Genomic DNA, 20956 nt, shown 5'->3' with positions numbered 1-20956 from the left:
GCTCATCAGTGAATACTCGGACATAGATTTTAACTTCTACTGTGACCAAGTGGCAAACAAACAGGATTTGGTTTAAAATCTAGTATATGGCTCGACCGTGCATGAGACGCTAGAGGGCTTTTAATTTTAAATGAGGGCTTTTATTTGAAGCAGATACAGGAAGTCAGGACATTCAGCTGATCAATGGCTTAATTTCATCACTGAGTCACTCGGTCAGTTTCCGACATTTGCGTTTATAGTGCCGACCTCACTTTTAGTCCACCCAGAAAGCAACGATACAGCTTACTTGTAACATTTGAGGCAGACCTCGACCTTTCGCTAAACTTTGAATCGCTGCTGTGAGTCATTCTTTCTTGAGGAGCTTTAGTGTCCCATTATTTTTATTTACATGCTAATAAAAGCTCAAAACTTTTGGAAATCTTGATGCAAACAGTAATATTTCAATTTACTGGTTATTGGCTTCAGGTTTATGCTTTCATCTAAAACATTCATATTTTCATACCTGCTAAACAGAACCTTTGCAAGCATCGACGTCGTGTTTGTGTCTGCCTTCATGTCGATTACGTCTGTTCGGCCTCAGCCATGTGGGAAAGTAGTTCCCTCTGTCTCTGAGCTGTTTCTTTTTCTGGTTTACTGTCCCTCTGTTTGACTCATCAGGGCCGCTGGAAGGATTAAAAAGCGATTCCTACCCTTCCTATCTCTGCCGGGTGACTCGGTCCAAACCCCGCTCCCCTTCCCCCTCCTCCTCCCCCTCCAACCCCCTCATCCGTATTTTTCGTTGGAGCTCATTAGGGCAGATTCCAGTTCCTTTTCATCAGCGCCACAATGTCAGTTAGTGCGGCCTGACGCAGTCCAGGTGTTCGTCCCCTGGTTGGGATCCTAGTGACCCACTCCCCGATGCCCGGCTCTCACTCTCTCTAACTGCCACCCCCACCACTCCCCCCCCCCAGTCACCGCCTAAATGGGCCAACGCTCGTGTCGCCGCCAAACCCGCCCTGTGGTTTTGTGGGCTGTGGTTACTTGTGAGCCGCCAGACGCTTCCAGACTTGGTCATGTGACTCGGAGTCCTTCCAGTCCTTAACCTCTGGCAGTCTCACTCTTTCTCTGTCCTGTTCGTCTTCACTACGTCCCTTCTATCTCCTTCTTCCTTCCTGCCGTTTCTCTGACTGTGGATACTGACTTTAACTGGAGATCATTTATTCTACAAAGAACAACTGGAAGCACGGCGGCCATGAAAGGTACAGTCCACCGTTCATCTTCTCTTTCTCTGGACCATCACGTACTTTCTCAATCTATGTCTTCCCCATTTTGTCTCACTGTAGCTGTATGCGTGCTCTCATGGCCGGAAATATCCGCTCATTAATGTACTTTGAAAGCCTGCTGGGAGCCCATGCAGCAGGCGTTTGTGGAGAGGGGGTCTGGTTAGTGTAATGCCAATTTTGTTGCCGTTGAGTAGACATGTAGGTCATAGCAGTGCAGGATGATAGAGGTGAGATGGGGAGGGAAGACTGGAAAGGCTGATAGATGCATGGAGGGAGCAGACGGACTGGAGCTGTCATCGATGGGCGCTGTCAAGATAAGCTGCTCGTTGTACGAGTACAGCGTGAGTTAGAAGAAAAATACACATTTTATGGTGTTATTTTTCCTTTTCTACACTACTTTGATTTCTGGAGCTGTGATTTGTTTGTCACACACATGCCTCCTTTTACACCCTATTTCTTTTAAATTATTTTTATTTCTCGACCAACCTCTTTATCTGCCCTCTCTTAAGCTCTTATCTGCTCTTTCACTGTCTATTTGTGGACTCTGAGTGGAAACCTTGAAGTCGTGCGCTGCAGTAAAAGGTGCTCACAGAGGGTCTGGTCTTGTGTGTGGGCCTAATGCACATCGTATCAGAGGTGGAAAGAGAAGTTTGTGGAGCTTTTGGCAAGACGGAGGCTGATCTCAATGCTCATTGTGCTGTTTGTTGAAGCTGGGCACTAATGGGAGTCAACACGCCTGATCGTTAAGGTGAGGTTTAAAGTTTTCAAGTTCTCAACATGTTATTAATATTTCACTTTTCTAGAGAGCCTTTTATGATTGGAAGCCCCTCACACATTTTAATTAGATTGATGATTGATTAATTGTCATTTTTCAAATAAAATTGACAAACATTTTTGCTCCAGCTTGTCAGGAGAGTTTGTTGTCTGTCTGCTAGTCTGATTTTAAACATTTGAGGATGGTACCTTGAGCTCTAGGAAATTATGACAGGCATTTTCATTGGTTCTGATTTGTTTTAATTAATTAAACGATAAATGAATCAATGGAAATATTTGCTACCTCAGCAGCTTTGCTTCTCGATGTTACTTTTATTGTTTCATATCTCTTGATTGTGTGGGCATATCACTATCCACCTGTTGTTCTAACTGTAAAGTTAAGTTGTTTTATTTTTTATTTATCATTAATGCTGATGTTGTGGCTCAATGAGTCATGCTAACTTTGCACTCTCCACCTCTGTTGTAGAGATGCAGGGAAACGAGAAGTCGCTCAAAACCAGCGTGTGCGGATGAATATATGCAGGGTGATTTGCCCCCCCCCCAAAAAAAATCTGTGTTTTTGGAAAGCTGCAGGGAGCTCACACTAGTCAACCAGATACATGCTTCTACTTTCCCCGACTCTCTACAGGGGAGGTGAAGAATACAATGCCAGGTTGAAATAAACCAGAATCATCCTTTAAGAGCCAAACTGCTGAATGAACGTAATGAAGCCTGCTGTTCAATCCCCTGACTTATCTTTTTGAACTGTTGTTAGCAATATTGATGACTTAAAATAAAACATAGTGGTAATGATGGGACAGATTTGTCTTACATAAGCAAACTGTTTTTTGTTTTTTTTCTTCTCTCTCTTTCTTGCTTGTTGGTTTTTTTCCCCCCATCTGTTATTTCTTTTCAAAACTCTTTACAAAGACTTTTATTGTGTCTTAATTGGCGCTGGTGGTTCATGCTCCCTACTCCGTGTGAATGTCGCCTCATGCTGCTGCAGGGTTTCAGGGCTGAACAAGCTGAGTCAGCTTGGGTCTGGTCTGTCTATTTCACACATGTGAGGGCTCTGCGTGTTGCACAGAATATTCCTTTTAAATCAGAAGCTGCTGAGTTTGCCTGCATGGCTGACCGTCATCAAAGCATGGCTGTGAAGGAGGGGAGAGGGTTTAATAGTACACATACTTCCAGCTCTTCTGCATCCCAGGACATTATTGTGGTCTTTCTGCAACTGTTTATGGAAAAACAGGAGTGGAGTTCTTTTGCCCTCAGTTCACTGTTGTGCTGACAGTTCAGTGTGGTCTGGGGCATGTTAACAATCAACATTCAGCTCGCTCTTAACAAGGGGCTAAATTGAAATCACATTTGCTCTCACATTTCTCTGCTGGCTTTGAAAGAACTAATGTTTCTCCACTACTAATTAGCTCTGAAGTGGCTCAACCTAGTTCCTTTCAAAGCTTAGTGGAGGCACAATGCTGCAGGACCTTAAAGCTTGGCCCCGTGCCCGCAGCTGCTTTCTGTACCAGCTGAAAAAAAAAATCATGAATCATTTTTTAGGATTTACCTTTTCACACAAATCAACTGGTGGGATATCTGGCAGAATGAGGGTGGTGTTAAGAGTTAGAAAAGCCAACAAAGCAGATGAGAAATTAGTGAGAGCAGGGATTCAAATGTGGTTATACCTTGTGTGATCACTAGATGGTGCTGTTTGCTATGAAGCTCCAAACCAAAGTGGAAGTCAATGCTTGACACTAATGATTCTGTAGGCCACATGTTTAAACTGCCCTCCACACTAAATCCATGTAATTACAAATCTGTGCCTCGTCCTCTCTGCCCACCTCCTCCATGTTACTGTTCTGTGTTCAGACGTCCTTTCCGTTGCCCAGTATGTCCTTTGTTCGTTGGCCAGCTGAACCGGAGCCCCGTTCTTATCTGTGGGTCTCTGTGCGCGTTAAATTCCCGTCCTTCCTCTCCGTCTGTCCTGTGTTGGGATTTGTTGTGCTTTTGAACCTCAAAGTGTGATGAATGAGAGGTTTGTCTGCTTTTTGACTGTTTGAAGACCTCCATGTCACTTTTTAGCACTTATGATCACTGCAAGTGAGATGGTGAGTTATTAGGTTTGATGTCTTTCTTGGATGATCTCTGTGAGAAGAGATCACATCCCGACTGAGCCTGTGTTTTATTGTTTCTTCTGATCTTCGCTGCTACTTCCTGCTGAGAGACTTTGACCCATTAGGAAAGAAACACCAGCCAGTAACAAGCCAAGTTACTTTTTGTTTAATACAACAATAGCTGATGGAATAAAACACGTCATATCTGTTGCAAATTAAACTCATGGTTTGCAACATGTTGGAATCCAGTGAGATGACCCGAGCTTTCTGTGCAGCTCTGACATCATATAATGGTGAAAAGATTATTCAAATTCACACTTTTCAGCACATGTTCAGGTTTTCAGGAGGTTTTTCTTTTCATACCGAGATGACCCAGTAGATTGGGCTGTAGAAAGAGTCAACTCTGAAACATCTAGGCTTCCTTAAGAGGAGCCATTTTTGGTTTGTCCGTTTTGAAAATACAATCGGTGGTAAATCTGATATGCTTAACTTTCCATTTGATTTAGAAACATTCAACTGAAGGAAAGACTGATCACATCTATCACTGTCGAACACTCACAGCCTTCAGGTTAAGACAGCTTATTGTTTTTTACATCAATCATCAGGTATTTTTGTGTGTAATCGTGTTTGGCTAGTTAGTGTTTGTTGGAGGGATTACTGACTTTACAGCTGATTTTTTTTATCCCAGAGACAAGCAAAGGTCTATTTTGGGGAGATTGAGTGGCATCAGAACCTCCATGTCAAAGTCCTTAAATGGACTGGATTCAATTTTGGACACCTTGCATGAAAAACAAGTTAAATCATGCTAGATTAACTAAGAGTTAAGATTAATTAAGAGTTTTATGATTTTGTCTGTCCTTTAAAGGAGGTAAAGTCTGATTTAAAAAAAACAAAACAAAAAAACCCACACCAGTATTAAAGTTACCAATTGACTCAAAATGTCAAAATTTTGCCAGGTCCAAATATCCACGTGTCCAAAGCCAAGGTAACAGCAGCTGAAAGGCCTGACTGGACGCTTCAACATTTAGTTTACAATCCAATGCGTGATGTCACGGGGTTATCTCAACTTTCGCTGGATACTACAAATGTACGTGAATGTAAAACTTTGGGCAGGATTGTGGGCATGTAGCAGGCAGGGAAAGTCTAGAGAGTTCTTTTTCAGGGACTGTCAAACTCAGCCTTCTGGGTCCAACCAGACACTAAAAGCCAGAGTATCTCAGCCATTGTTGCTTTTATTTGAACCGTTCCTTTTTAAATGTGCATCAAAGAAGTGTCTACAAACCCCCCCCCCCCGATCGCTACTTTAATTTTCATGGTGAATTTTCTATCCAACGGGCTTCAACTTGTCACAGTCAGTTAAAGGGCAGCTCCAGTTTAGCAGTTTAGTTCTGGACTTCTGTGATGTTTAGGGACCTGGCAGAGACACAATGGTCTGAATCAAAGCATGGTGACTTTCAGTGCAGAGAATGCACCGTGCTCCAGGAACACTGCATCCAACTTTTCCCATAATCCAACTTGTCTTTCATTACACGCTCCCTGCTTTTAAAGTTCCTAACCCTTTGCTTTCAGTTTAAAAATGTGCGGTTAATACAGTCTATATTATAGTCCTCTATTGCTAGCTGCAGAGTAAAACTTTGAAGTTCACAGGACACCTAGGCCTCTTATCCTTTATCCATCAGGGTTTTTTTTTTCTGTTGGTATGGGCGCGTAGATATCCAACAGTTTTCACAGGCAGCAAAGTCAAAGAAAGTGATAAACAATGAGGTACCCAAAGTAGCCTTAAAGATTGACACACAAAATAATACAAGTATTTTGTTCCATTGACTCCAAGACTAATTCATGTCATCATTTGATAAAGTTTGGACTTGTTAGGTTCATGATTGTAAACTTTACCAGTGCAGCTACACACAAGATGTTTACTTTAAGGATTTACATTTTTGAGTTTCCATCACAATTTTGAACGTAACCACTTCCTTTATCTTGTCTTCTAGTGCCCCCAGTTTGATTGGCTTCATGACCGCCACTTGTCACTCTCATCATTTGTTTGATCTGGCCTGCGGCTGATGGAGTGGGAAAGCACCGTTCTAAATTTACCACCCGTCCACCCGCCCACCCCTCGAGTTCATGCCTGCTGCAGATCGAGCAACAACACACACGCCCCTAAAGGAGGCTTGTAGATAGAAAGTGGGTGGGGGGTGGCGGGGCCTGTGGACCTGTCAGTCTATCTTTTTATGTCCCAGTAGTCCTGTCCCACAAGCCTCCAGAGCTGTGACCTTCCCCAGGACTCTAGAACCAAGAGAGCGAAACACCTGGAAAGACTTCTTGTATCCGAAATCAGAAACACTTCAACCGTATTAAGACTCAGTGACTGTCGGAGACGATAACCTACATTATCAAGGTATGTGGCTTTCATCTGATGACTGACTACATGTTTAGTGGTCCGTCAAAGTTGTTGTTAATTTTTGTGGTGAAACATTGTGCTTCACTTTATCTTGTTTTTATGGTTATAACAATTCAACTAAATGTTTGATGCGCCTAATGCATTGTTACAGTTTAAACACCCTCAATGTTTTGGGTTATTGGTCTAAATCACGCTTTTTAAATCCTATGTTTTGATAAAAATCTATTCCAAATCATGGTCTGGCGGATTTAGTACTAGTCTGCCTTATCTGAATATTTCTAATGAAACTTTTCTGATCAGATCGGCAACAAACTGCAGCAAACTCTCCTTGTGACAGGAACAAGTATCGCATAAATATATTTTCATGCTGAAAAGTCATGAGTGAAAGTGATTTAGTGCTTTTATCTGTGTATACGAGTGAAGGAAATGAATGGTCTAAGTTAGATTTGGAGTTTGGGGGGCTGCTGAGCTCCTCCATGTGTGATTCATTCAGTGGTGAGTGACTGGCTTGGGAGACTATAGTTGTTCATTGTGCTGCACCTGCTCCCGCTCTGTCAGGACGCACCGACAGAAATAGAGCGCTGCCTAACAGGGCAACACACACTCACACACTCGCACTCGCACACGCACTCGCAAACGCGCACGCACACACACACACACACACACACACACACACACACACACACACACACACACACACAACTTTTTTCCATTCATACACACACTGTCTTTTAATCTTCACTCATGACAGCAAGAGTTTTCACTTTTCTGAACAAACATCAATCAAATTCATGTCATGATTCGACCGTGACCTCCAGATAGTGTTTGAAGTTATTTTTGGCATTGTTTCCAGCAAAAAAATATCAGTACAGGATGTATTTCTGTTATTCAAGTTTTAAAAATAACTCATGCACTCCCTTGTATACATCATTTAATCACAAAGCCCTGAGCGATGGGTTTATTTTTACCCTCCGCTCCAAATATACACCAGCCCGAGTTCACAGTTACTTAATTGGCTGAGGTCTGATCTGATTTCCGGCCCAGGCGAAGCACAGCGGTGATGTTGTGACTGTCTTCTGTTACACATTGTCACTAGTTGACTGTGTTACTGTCACTTTCCTCAGCTGTTTGTCGTGGTGTCAGGCTCGCTATGATTTGATTGGCTCAGGTCCAGAGCAAGTAATCAAGGAAGGGGTATGTGTCAGGGTATTGATGTATCTGTGTGACTAATGACTATATTATAATAATAAAAATGACTAATCAGGTTCCTGAGGGTCCAAGCTTTACTGTCTAAATTGTGTTAAGTGACAAATGTGAGCATGCTAGACTAAAATGCTTAGCTTGGTATTTTTTTTTTCTCCGATGGTACTGACAGTTTTAGTCTCTGTAGTTCACTTAGAACTAAGTGAATCTGTCCAAAGACATAAGAACATCAGTGTTGAAGTAGTATTCATTGAATTGTGGCCTCTTGGGGGCAGTAGACAGAACCATGAACACAACATGGACCTTTATAAACATTATGTTGTTACGGCTTGCGTGATAGCAAATGGCTGCTTTTCTACACATTCAGCAGACACAAAGCAACATTCGCATTCATACGGACTCGTGTTTATTTTCACCTACGAGCCAATATTCTCTCTCATTTTAGCTTTTGTTAGCTCTCCACCGACTCCTTAGGAAAATATTTGTCACTTTACCCGCTAAATGTTCAGTGAAGTTACCACATACTATAATAGAGTTGTAGTGGGCACCAAATGGCAACAGGGCAGATTTACAATGCAAAGAGATTAAGGAGGGATTGAGGTCTTTGGGGATCTCCAGCAGGTTGATGTGACCCTTCTGATCTACAGTCAAGTATCCAAAGAGAAACATTCACATATTTACAATAACACTGCACTAAACAGAGCAAATCCTCATATTTGAGAATATGTGTGTGACATTTTTGCTTGATGAATGACATAAATAATTAATTTATTGTCAAAATTGTCACAGCACTGGGGAATCACTATACCCAAGTGTTACAGTTAGGCTAAAGGGTGTTTTGTCTTCTGTCACTGGATCCTTACGAAGCCCAGATGAGGATGAAGTATCCCTGTCTGCAGACTGACATGAACTTGCACCTGGCTTTGTGTAGCAGCCAGAGTCTTGCAAGAGGCTTATTAGTGCTGGTGGTCTCACGTGGTGGGTCTTAAGTGCATATTTACCCCTCCATGACAGCTTTTTCTTTATTTTAAACCCACGATCGCTGGCTTCAGAATCTAATTAGTGGTGATTCTATGATGAGCTTCTAATTGCATGTAGGACTTTGAACTGGGATCTCTGCCCTTGGCGTTAACCTTAGACTTGAGCTCGGACATGAGCTGCTTTGTCTGAGAGTGCGGATGGGGAATAAGAGTGCATAATACCGTTACAGTGAAACATAACTCAAAATGTGAGGGTAACCAAATGCAAATACGTAGCAAAATGTTTTACTGGCTGTTTAGAAACCCATGATCTTGGTCATATGTATTGTTATATTTCACTATAACTATAAATCATAAGCCCAAAGCGAGTTGTCACATGGAAAACATGTCTCAGTTGACTGTGTTTTGGATCTTCTTCTAGATTTTCCTCTATTTTGCAGGAAGTCTGGTTGGACTTCCTGGATATCTTCTTTTCTGACATTTTGATTTTATCTGCAGTGTGGAGCTTCCATATTGAGTTTAGTAGATGAAAAGTAGCAGAAGAAAAACGTCATGAAGTGATAAAAACCAGACCATCTAGGTGGGACAGTACCGTCAGTTCTGTATTGATGATCTGTCAACACGTTTACATGTGCGTAGCGGCATTAGAAAACTCGTACGACCTCAGATAGGCTGTTACTGTGGAAAAGAGGAATCATCCTTTTGTTGTTGGTACTATATCTCAGATTTGTTGTACTGTTACTGGAAACAGTGGAAGATTTACCATCGCAATTCTGAGTAAAAAATGTTGCCTTAAACTCTATGACTGGTTTTCACACAGTGGATATATTTGTTGTGGACAAGGCTTTTTTTTTATTTGAACTTGACTTGTAACACCACGAGCTACAGCAACATAGTAAGTGAATGATGTGCTCCTTGGCTGTGGAAGTAACACTTGTTTACTACTGCAGGTAAGAAGTTAGTTAGCTGGACATGTTGATGATTGAAACTCAAGTTCGAGCAAACAAACGCATGGTTTAATCCACTATGCACACTCTTGCTTTTGTATTTTTAGTTTAGTTTAGAAACACCATAAGCGACATACCTGGCAGACCGATCACGCCTGGTTATGGTTGATAAAATATGACGGTCACTAATTAGGGGAACAGTTTCGCAAAAAAGGTCCGTTTATAAACGCATTCCAATTTTCTTCACTGATCAACCATGGATAAGTACCTGTAGCATTGATAATGTTTATTTGGAAATAGGAGAGTTGCACTACGGAGCTCATAGTTCAGAGCTCTCAGCTGTTACTCTGGAAATATCCTACCAGTTAGTCACTACAGCTACATTTGGTTCAGATCACCAATAACAGGCTCCACTCTGCTGGCTCCACCTCGCTGTGTCGACTCTGGAGGGAAATGAGAGACCCAAGCTTTCCACCAGTGTCTCTCCAGTGTTCCCATCCTCCAGGACGACAGTTCCTGGGAAGGTGTTCATAGCAACCTGGGATTAAAACGAGTTCCCTGGCAAGAGGAGTCGATGAAGTATTCTGGTGCTGCAGCTGTCTCTCCTGACCAGATGTGCCGTGTTTATCACACTGAAGCACACACGTGTGTTTACTTAACAGCTGGAGCCTCTGTATGCGTGTGCGCTGACTTGCGTATAGATGTTTCCACACGGCCCCTCTGAATCAAATAATGTCGATGTGTGTGTTCAACATTTCAGGTGCATCACATGCCTCCAGGGTCACATCATCATTGAGGAACAGATGGTGCTATGTTGGCTCACATAATTACATATTGATCATAATTCCAATTATGGGTATAGAAAGTATGCAGTCTGCTAACTGCCATTTAGTTACTTTGTCATTCGCAGGAAAAAAAAAAACATAAACTAGTTTGTCAAAAAAGGTTTTATAGCATCTTGTTCTAAAATTTTTCGGTCTGGTTTTGTAGTTTGGTATGTTCTTTTATTCCCATGGATAATTGGCCAGAAGTAGACAATGTGACTACAGATGTTGTTACCACAGCAACCTTAGCGAAGTTTAATAGCAGAGAGAAAATGGTAAGAGCAAATGTGAGGTTTTTCGTGTGAGCGCCATGGAATCACAAAGCACGATTTCCTCACGGAGCTGCTGTTTCTCAACACCAGTCAACATTTGGACTTGGAGAAATCCATCAAGAGACACAGATGACCATTTTTTTTCCATAACAGCAGCCTTTGTAGAGCAGAATACAGTGAAAAAAAAAAAAAAGATTTTTCAAAAACTAAGGGGTGCACGTAAATGATTAGATGAGTACAATTAATTAAATAATTCAGCTAATTAAAACTGTAAGTGCCACTTCATCCCTTTTACAAGTCATTAAACAGGAGACCATGATGTAGCTGACAGCCAAATTTAAGCTGCGTGACGGGTCTCGAGGTACACACCACTGGACCTCTTGGAGCGCTCAGTCAGTGAAGTCTGCTTAAGACCTCTTATCTGTTTTATTTTGGTGAAGCCATGCCGGGGTGTTTTCTTGGTGTTAATGCAGCACAATTGGCAGAGAAGGTCAGCGTTGGTTTGGTGCGTCTATTTGCAGCGCGACTGTAAAGTTTCAAAGACTTGGGGCAGTTATGAAAGGAAGTTGATAACGAGGTCTGAAGCTCTTGTCCAGGAGCGTCTCTTGAAGTTGGAGGTCTGGTATATCTGACCTCAGAGGCCCTGAAGGGCTCAGGGTGCCATCAAAGGTGCGGACGCATGATGGTATTTAAGTCTCTTAACACTTCATAGGAGTTTACATCACATGAGAAAATATAAAAGCTGCCACCTGTTGGGCCTCATTTTACATTGAAGAGGTGTGGATTTATTATGTTGTAAGTCTAATAGAGCTCTAATTCGAATTATTTTGTCATACCGATTTGATTATGTGTCACCATGGTTACCAAATGCTTTTGAATAACTCCATTATACCCTGTCTGTTTTTTTGACTAGAACTGTGACGAAATTGCATTCTTGACCATTTCTTTGTTAGGCACACGTCTTATCCGAGTAGTTGAATTTTCTAAGTTACAGTTCTACTATCACTCCATCCTGTGGTCGGCCTCCTTTGGCTTTGCACCACAAATCTGCCAGGAACGAGGTCAAAATTATGCTTGTCAAGTAATCTCCGTGTGGTTTTGTGCTTCGGATGAGTTCTATTTAACCACAGCAAGCCAAGTTCAAAGTAACAACTCCATATTGAGATCCACAGAGTTGTCAGTGACGTGTTGCGAAAACATTTTCTTTCTTAACAAGCTCTGCGAAGGTCAAAGGGCGCGTTGAAGAATCTGTTTGCTTCATACTGAAATCCCATCATGCCTTGCAAAAGACATCAAACAGCATAGTAAATGGAGTTCGAGCTTCAGCCTGCCTCACTCCAACTCCCTTTATGTTTTCTTATGAATATTTTTACCTTTCATTCTCCGACACTCCCTCCGTCTGAATTTATGGCCATGCTGCTGAGGTTGGGGCTCTGTTATGTGTCTGCCGAGACGGCGTGGCCGCCTGCACTGGAACCCTGCACTGCTTTCCCGCCAGACAAAATGGATATCTTTCTTAAGGGATGCCGTAAATCTGGACTTTATTTCTGTTAGGACTGTGAAAGAGCCCAGAGCAGGAGACAAGCCTTGGAAATGCTAATTTCTCTCCCTCTTTCTCTGTGTCCTCTCTCCTCTGAAAGATTTTCCAACCGTGAAGGTGATGCAGTCATTAAGCACTTCTCTCCTAGCAGTCCTGTCGGGATGCCTCTGATCACTAGGGGTCAATCTAAGTGCAAACATGGACCGTCTGGAAGTGTTTATCTAATAATGATCCAGTGACTGGCTGCACACGTGAGCTTGTCCAGGCTGAAATAGCATCCACCTTGAATGTGCAGCTGACGGAACATCTGGGGGGATGATTAGTGAGGAGGCGTGGCGCTGGTATTATGATTTCAAACATAGGCTGCCTCACTCTTGCTGCTGCTAAACTTCCAGAGCTAAAGTGCCTCTCAGTTTTAGACATGTTGGCTTATCAAGGTTTCTGCCCATTACTGGTTGTTTTTATAATTAACACTATAACAACTGATGGAACTGCTTACATACCATATCACACTTCACTTTGCACACAACTTTTTTGCTTTATTATGAACAGGTCAGTTGATAGTTCAACTTCTTTAACCTCATTGATACTATACTTTTAGTTTTTAAATGTTAGTTTAACTTCTTTCAGTGGTTGCACACAAACTAACAATTCAAATGTCTTCCAGGCTTAAAAGTGTAATTTCATTGGCTTTCACCATTTCCACTTTATCTGCTTTCAGTGCTTCCACATCAAGGACAATTCATTTAGTTTCATTGGTTGGGCTTTAGCTCACATTGGGCCTCATTCACAAACAGGATGCACAAATCTGTTCTCAAACCGTGCGTACGAACATTCAACGTACAAATCTGGGGTTCATTAAAATGTTCTTCCCTGAATTTGTTCGTACTCGGCGAACAACTTTAAAACGACATCAGACCATGCGTACGAACAAATGATGACTGCCTGGCTGTCACACACTTTTAGCATATTGAACTGCATTCATCAAAAAAAGGATTTAATAAACGACAATATTGAAAACCGTTAATTTACTAATGCTATAGATATATTAAATAGGCTAACTGTGAAATTGACGCCCTTTAATCCATATCAATTATTGTCTTAATGAAAATATTCACATATATTCACACATTTGCAGATAATTGCAAATACAATATTTATTCTGAAATAAATTACCTGTGGTTACTCTTGCTGGACGTTCTTGCTCTAGGACATGTTGGACGTTAATATAATGTGAATAATTGCTGCCCGTCTCTCATCCTGTCCATCAGATCAGGTGCTCTTTATCCTCCACCCGTTTTCTTCTTTTTCTTTTAGTCTGTGATGCGTTTCTTTGCGTCAACTTTATCGAACCATTTTTTTTTTTTTTAACCCTCTGACCCTATAGGCTATTTTCAGGGTAATTTCACTACTTCCACTTTTAAGCTCATATACTGGTCATTGTTGGGGCGAACCATTCAGCATACGCCTCTGTAATATTTGCTAATACCTCAGTTGTCTTATAGGCCCACAAATACGTTGATATTATTTTTCTTTTTTCATACAACGTGGTATGTAATGTGCTGGAGACAGTGCAGAAGTCAGCTGTGATTTTATAACGGGCTGAAAACACTTTTCTGCTTTGAGAGGTATCATCAAAAAGAGGAAGTTCTGCTATTTATTTGGATATACAGTACGTTGTGAGGCGTTCGGGAATTATTCACTTAAGAATGGGGGGGGGGTGATGGGTGCAGCGCTTCATGCAGAGTGTAACGACGACGAAGCTGTTGTGTAATTTTTCTTTTTTGGGGGCCATCTCTGTTAACTTCTCTTCACGTCACCGCTTTCTTCATGACACAGCTCCTGACAAACGGGTGTCCTTTATATGGAGAAACTTTGTCTGGATCTATTAAGAAGTGTTGCATTTAAAGCGTTACAAATCATCAAACATAGAGTTTGAAAACTATTTTCCACAGCCAAACTTTACCAAATTAGATGTAAACTTATGCAATTAAGGTTTTAATGGCAGGGCAAACTCTCAGAGTAATCACTCAGCTGTTTCAGTTTGTTTCAAGTGCTCTTTAGCTCTGTTGTGTTGCAAAAGTAATCTTTCTTAACGTAGTGCTTCACATGCTCCCACTCAGCACAGTTGATCATTCTCGCTCTGCAGGCACAGAGCTGAACACCAAATAAATACCATTTCTTCGTGGTTCATCTGTGCTGTTTTGCTTCTGTGCATGCTTGTTTATACGCGTTGGTCTTCTCTAAGGGCCTCGTGTTACTGCCAAAATAAATCCTGCTATCCAGCGCAGAGATTAGTAGAACAAGAGCAGTGTTACATCATCGCAGCGACCTGTAAGGTCTTGCCCGTCCTTGGCAGTAAAGACTCGTCATTCCTAATAACAGGGTAGAAACTGTCTGGTGGTTTTGTAGGAGTGATGTCATCCTTGAAGCAGATGAGTCAAAGAAACAAACACGAGTCCGACAGCCAGATCGCAGACGGCGGTAGGCATCATAGGATCTGTTCATTAATATCATCAGTGATCGTATTTCATGCAGCAAAAGGTGTCTCAAAGAGCATTACCACATGATTTAACATAGTTACCACACTCACTTTGAAATATGGGGATACAATAGATATAATATGTTTTACACACAGGTTGATATCAACTCTGCTTTCGTTTGAAAAATCACAAATTGGTAGCTGCCTCAAGGCAAATAACTAAAGAAGGTGATTAGATTACCTTTGTGGAAATAATAACCGGAATCATTTTACAGCTCCAACAAAGAGGAGAATATTTAGGTCTAATATCTGAACGACACAGTGCTCGAGCTAGCCTGTTCATGTTCACCTCACTTTATCAAGTCTCACTCTGTCAAGTTATATACAAAACAGTTTAGCTCGGTTGATCAGTGGGTGACAGCTGAAGGACCAGGGGCTGTCTGAGGATCATTAAAAATCCTTGGTAAAATATGTACTTGTTATTTTTTTCCCAAATGAAGTTTACTGTTACAACCAGAAAAGATTTCTGAAGGAAATGTAAGTGTGCTCATCTATGAAGAAAAGGTGCAAACAAACAGGTATAACAATTTAAATGTCTGTAAATGACGAAGATGACTTCATATTCTTCATGTCAACAAGTCGGGGGACTGCTGTTTGTTTCCCTTAGTTTGTGTTTTTTTTTTTTTTTTAAGCAGGACATTAAATTAAGAGGCGAGGGATTTGTAACAGCATGTTATTTTTGTACCTATGACAGCATCTGGTTCACATGGAAAGGCAACGCTTCTTTTAACTCTGATCTCAAAATCATCTTCAACCCTGACAACGAAAATTCTATAACCATCACGAAGTACGTATCCTAACCAAATGCATGATCTTTCCCCAAATGTAAACAAATTGTTTCTGTGACTAAACCCACAACCAAAACCTTCAGTTGATATATATATGTATATTTTTGGCTGTGATTTTTTATTTTATTTCCCCCCCACATATCTGCGTATTTATCTCCGTATCTCCTGCCTCCACACTTCTTGGTCGGAACAAACAAACTGAGTGCTGCAGGTATTGTTGCTCATTCAGTATCTGAGCTGTGAGAGGAACTGACATGCCGACTGATGTCGCTGGAAGCAGACGAACTGTCAACTGAAGTTGTCATTCAAACAAAATGATCTAAAAACAAAAAGTACAGTTTTTTTGGTGTGTGGGTGTTTTTTGTGGCTTCTCAGCTCACTACTTCTCAGGAAAAGCCACTTTTGTGCAAACATGTATTTACTCCACTTTGCCTACAGCACCTGATAAAGTCAAACAGTGATCTGTAGATGCTTTTTTCCCCCATTGTATCGATACATGTTTTCTATCATCAGCTGTCAGTACTTTGATAAATTACAGGCTGGTGTTGAAAATAGCAGTTTCCCCGTTGCGTGCAGGTAGCCCTCTTCCCATCCACTCGGCCTCGGTGTGAATTGGCAGGTTTGTGATGTATGTGTGTCTGTGTGCTGCTCTCATGCTGAGCCAGATGAGCTCATCTGAGAGACAGATCCAAACATTCCACCTCCGAGGTCGACACACCTCATTCAGTCGGTTTATCAGTCAGGCTGCATCTTGACACACCTGTGGATGACTTGATGGACAGGTTTATATGATTTGTCAAATCTTATCGTGTGATAAGCTTGATTTGTGTAGGCTTATTTGAAAGGCTCCAACATGGCTTTGAAGTGTGGAGGAACCCCACTGAGATCCATGTGTGCAGCAGGCTTTTTTGTCTTGTTAGATTGTTATTCTTGCCACTCCGGAGCCACTGAATTGAGAAACTGACATTTGCGGTCACGTCCATCCTCCAGATCTGCTGTATGTTGATTCCTGTGTTTGTGGCGGTGACAGTTTTTGCCCTGTATGCTGCAGAAAGATAAGATACCGCTCGCTGTTTCCTTAACAGCATCTGAAAGGCAGCCTTGGGCTCGGCGCCAGCCTCCCTGCAATGCCCTCTCAGGACAATGATAAGCGTGTCGTTGTCACATTGATGTATAGGTGAGGTATGTGTATGCGTAAGTGTGTGTGTGTGTAAGTACTTTTTTCTTCCTCTTTGCCTTCACCTATAGCACATTCATAGGAGGGAATGGGTTTGTACATGCCATGACTCAGGGAATATTGTGTTTAATGAGTCTTTTGGAGTCACAAACACATTTGACGAGTGTGTTAAAAGGAGAATTGTGCTGTTTTTCAATAAATCAACCTAGTTTTCTTCCCCTTCTACCTTTTTTGAGCTGTTGTAGGAAGAACTGAACTGTTAGCGTAATGATACCATTACTCACTAGAAGACAGCGGAGCTCACATTCTGTTTCCCTCATTACCGTTTGCACGCTCCCTTCTGTCTTTCTCCTCCCGACTTTGTTTCACTACTTCTTTCTTACCTCCTCTCTGCCCTTCCCAATTTCTCTTCCCATCTGCATGCCGTTCCTTTTATTTTGTCCCTGCTGAGAGATGACTGGAATTTCTCATCTGACTGAGAGGGTCATTTTTAACTCTCCCCTCTCACCGCCCCGCTCTCCTTATTTCTACTCCCGTCCTCCAAACGCTGCACGCTCTCTCTTCCCTCCCCCCTTTTCTGACGCTCTGCACCGGTTTCTTTGGCATCCCGCTTGTGTGTGCGAGCCAAGAGAAGACAGTGCTCTCGTGGGACACTCCTAACTATCTCTGTCTCTCTCCCACTAACTGCTTTCTTTTTCCTCGTCTCTATTCCTGTGAGGCTCATTCAGAAGCATGCGGAAGGACACTCTGCTCCAATCCGTAGTGGGGACAGGGCCTAATTTTCTTGCCTTGGCTAATGAGCTTAGCCCGTGTTGAGCAGCGTTTAGCCCTGTATGTTGTTGTTGGAGTGGGCACTGGTCAGCTCTCAGCGGTCAGTGAGGGGAACCAGAGCGGAGGAGTAGATCTGAGGGGAGGCAGAGCCGCGGCCAAATCTTCACCACTCCTCTGTTTGCCTACCAGGACCACCTCCGATTGTGCCGGCACTGCGGCTGGGATGTCTCTCTCTCTCTCTCTCTCTCTCTCGCTCTCCCCCCCCCCCCTCTCCCCCCCCTCTCCCCTCCCTCTCTCCTCTGCCTCCCTCTAAGGCTACCTGACTCCCTTCTCTCTCCCTCTCTGTCTGTCCCAGAGCACTGACAAAGTGCTTTTGTAGCTGCATCACCTCTCCGGCAGCTGCCCCTCTTTCCTTCCATCTCTTTTCACTTCTTCTCTGTCTTAACCTCTCCCCTCAATTTGTTGCCAAAATGTACCGGAACCCGTGGATCTCGAATTACCTGAGTCACGTCAAGTTTTGCAGCCAAGGTAAGAGCAGCGACTTGGGGCTCTGCAGCACAGCTCAGATTTGACGCTCAGGCTGAGAGCTCGGGGACAGGTTACTGCTGGGAATCTGAGCTCCTGGAAGTTGAAAGGCTTCAAACCGCAGACTCCCTTCCTCCCTGCTCACTGTCCTGCTTTCCAGCCAGCTGTCCTCGCACTGCAGCTGCAGCCTCCAAGGACACTACGTAGCAGAGAAAAGGGACTCTTAACACTGCAGGGGGCTGTTTGAGGCAGAAAGCTATTAAAAGGCTCCACAGCTACTTGGACTCAGATTTGGGAAAGTAGTTATATGGATGTGTTCCTGAACTTCGCACTTGGATTAAACCAATTTCATCGACTTGTCAAAATTATGAATCTCTTTAATCTGTCGTCATCACTTTTTTCAATAGAAAAAGTTATGTTTCATAATCAAACACTCATTGAGCTGTTTGAGCTTCTCGGGGAAATCAGTTGTCAGTAGGAAAGGTCAGTCGCTTGAGGGATAAAAATCAGTGCACGTCTTTCCCATAAAGTTTAACTTTGCTGCTAAAATTGAAGGAAACATGTCAAAAATTGGAATAGTATTTGAGTTAATTATGTTTTTTTTTTTTTAAGATTCTCTTTCCTTTTGCCCACTGAGCAGAAAAAAAGCTTAAAACGACTGACTGATGACTCCATCGATTTTTCTATTGCTTCACATCTTAAGGCCAAAATTCACCGTGAAACAGCAAACAGACACCCTGATTTTTTTCTATGTGCAACCCCTGACTATCAGCGGTTATGCTTCACACCACGCGCTCTTTTTTTTTTTACCCAAGAAAAAGCTTTTTGTTCTTCCCGGCTCCTGTAGCAGTTCTAGTTCCCCTCCTCACCTCTTGCTGTCACCATCTCACAATGGACGAAGGGATGCTAGCTGTTGAAGTAGAGAAACATCTTAAAGCTATACAATCCACAGTCCTGTCATTATAAAGAAAAAGGCAAACAAGCGCTGGAGATTGGCTTTTCAGGTTAGAAATCAGGTTTTCAAGGTGACGATTTTATGGGAGACATTTTATTTCTTAATATAGTATGGTCTTTATGCACTGAAGCGCGACGCTTCTTATTGGTTCCAGTGGCGACACTGGTTGCAGATGCTAATTGATAATTAGAAACTAGAACCAGCACCAACAAACTGGGTTTGCTCTTACAGGCCATCCATCAAAATTTTACAACGCTCAACACAATATCCTGTAACTGGTGAGCACTGATGCATTTCATCTAAAGTTTTTCTTCAAAAGGTGGACTTTGAAATGGACTTTATTAGCTTAGTTACTAACAGGAATATTAGCTTCAGCCAACTACAAGCAAATGTCAATAACAGTATTTGGCAAATAGCCAACAAACGGCAAACTTTGGGCGTGTGTACAGTTGCTGCATGTGATATTGCGAGCATGCGGGAAAGCCCACATTCTGGAGCTGCTTTCCGAGCCGACTGCTGTCATTCATTCGTCCAGAATTATATTCATTCGTCATTAAAAAAAAAGCTGCCGTGGGTCAGCTCGTATTCCCTCAACTGACCTGATGCCTCTTCCCTTAGTTGTGCATAAAAGTCCAGTCATACTATAATTAGTCAGAACAAACATATCAGAAAGGAGACGGCATGAGAAAGAAAGTATCACAAAGTAATTCAAACTTCTTGTCGTTACGTTTCCGTGTGTGATAAATGATTCTGACCGGCCACTGGTCCATGTCTGCGTCTCTCGTCATGCTTCTCGTTCCCCCCCGTATCTGTAATATTTTCTGAGTGTTGAGAGCTGGCTTCTCCGAGCTTAACTGGCTGGGAATCCACAACAGGTGGCCCACAGTTTGAGGCTTTTATGCGAGCTCGGAGATTCATTTTGGGGAAGGAGGGTGTGTAGAGAAGTTTATTTGTAAAGGGTTTAGGTTGTAGATGTGTCAAAGTAGTTGCCCTTACCCCCTTTGGTTTCTATCCAGAATGGACGTTGTGTCTAAGCTGCTTGCATACTCATTATTGGTATTTAAGACATAATTGGCTTATTGCCTCATCCTTTTAAATCTACTGTTTCTACCTAATTTCTGATGGTCCATCTGTTTTCTTTCTTTTTTTTTTTTTTTTTTTTAATGCGTTACTTCTAAAGCCTCCGTCAGTGAAGAGGCTTTGGTTACAATTCCAGTCCCAGCAGGCAGAGTAGGTGGGTGACTGTTAAGTAGGTGGGGGATGTGAAGACCTACACATGCACATGTAGTGTGATCTAATGCAGACAGTTAAACAGTGACACGCTTCCTTTTGGGATAGCTGTAATCCCAGGAATTGAAGTTAATCCTGTATCTCAATTTGGACATCTGCTCAGCCCCTGTTGCCTCTTTTACAACATCATGTGTATTTGTCGCATATTTAATGAACCGGAGCTTCAGGTTAATATCGAGTTCATCAGAGCAGAGCATTCCCAAAGCTAACGAAACCTCTTTGGTTACGGACAGTGTTATACGGTCTTTGTGCTGCACACCTTTGATACCATCACATAAAAGGCTTTCCTCACTTGGGAACCTGAATGACACTCCACTGAATCATGAAATGATTGTATCCCCATGTTTTATCAATGTCAAGCCGCTTTTACAGCCTCATCAGCACACACAGGGTACGTTGCTGAGGAATTCCCGGTGCATTCCCTCGCGGCTACAGCAGCCATAGTATTTCTGTAGATTACCGACAACATCAAAGGCTCTGCGACATCTGTGATCATTGTGGAGGTTTTTATGCCTGCGTCTGGAATGACGAATGTATTGAGGCACTTTTGGGGGGGGGGGGTCGCCCCCCCCCCCCCCCCCTACCCCCCCGATGGCCCATATGCCACGACAT

The 20956-nt window shown here is 42.5% G+C and overlaps 1 protein-coding gene across 17 annotated transcripts in view; it reads left to right on the top strand.

Moving 5' to 3' along the window:
• The first annotated feature begins 1110 nt into the window (after positions 1 to 1110).
• The window catches only part of svila (supervillin a), a 77397-nt gene continuing 57551 nt past the window's right edge, over positions 1111 to 20956 (top strand). For 14 of the 17 annotated variants that reach the window (XM_069151279.1, XM_069151286.1, XM_069151290.1 and 11 more), the window contains exon 1: positions 17403 to 18102. In XM_069151279.1, coding sequence (XP_069007380.1) covers positions 18045 to 18102 — 58 coding nt within the window. In that variant the 5' untranslated portion in view covers positions 17403 to 18044. Of the gene's footprint in view, positions 1239 to 17399; positions 18103 to 20956 lie in introns of those variants that run through there. The other 3 variants (XM_069151293.1, XM_069151294.1, XM_069151283.1) reach the window with 3 other exon arrangements.

The sequence above is a fragment of the Embiotoca jacksoni genome, unplaced genomic scaffold (genome assembly GCF_022577435.1).
Source record: "Embiotoca jacksoni isolate LCO1_2020_lvr unplaced genomic scaffold, fEmbJac1.0.p SCAF_17, whole genome shotgun sequence".
Classification (NCBI taxonomy): Eukaryota; Metazoa; Chordata; class Actinopteri; family Embiotocidae; genus Embiotoca; species Embiotoca jacksoni.
Note: the sequence above shows the minus strand (reverse complement) of the source record. Positions and strands in the feature narration are given on the sequence as shown.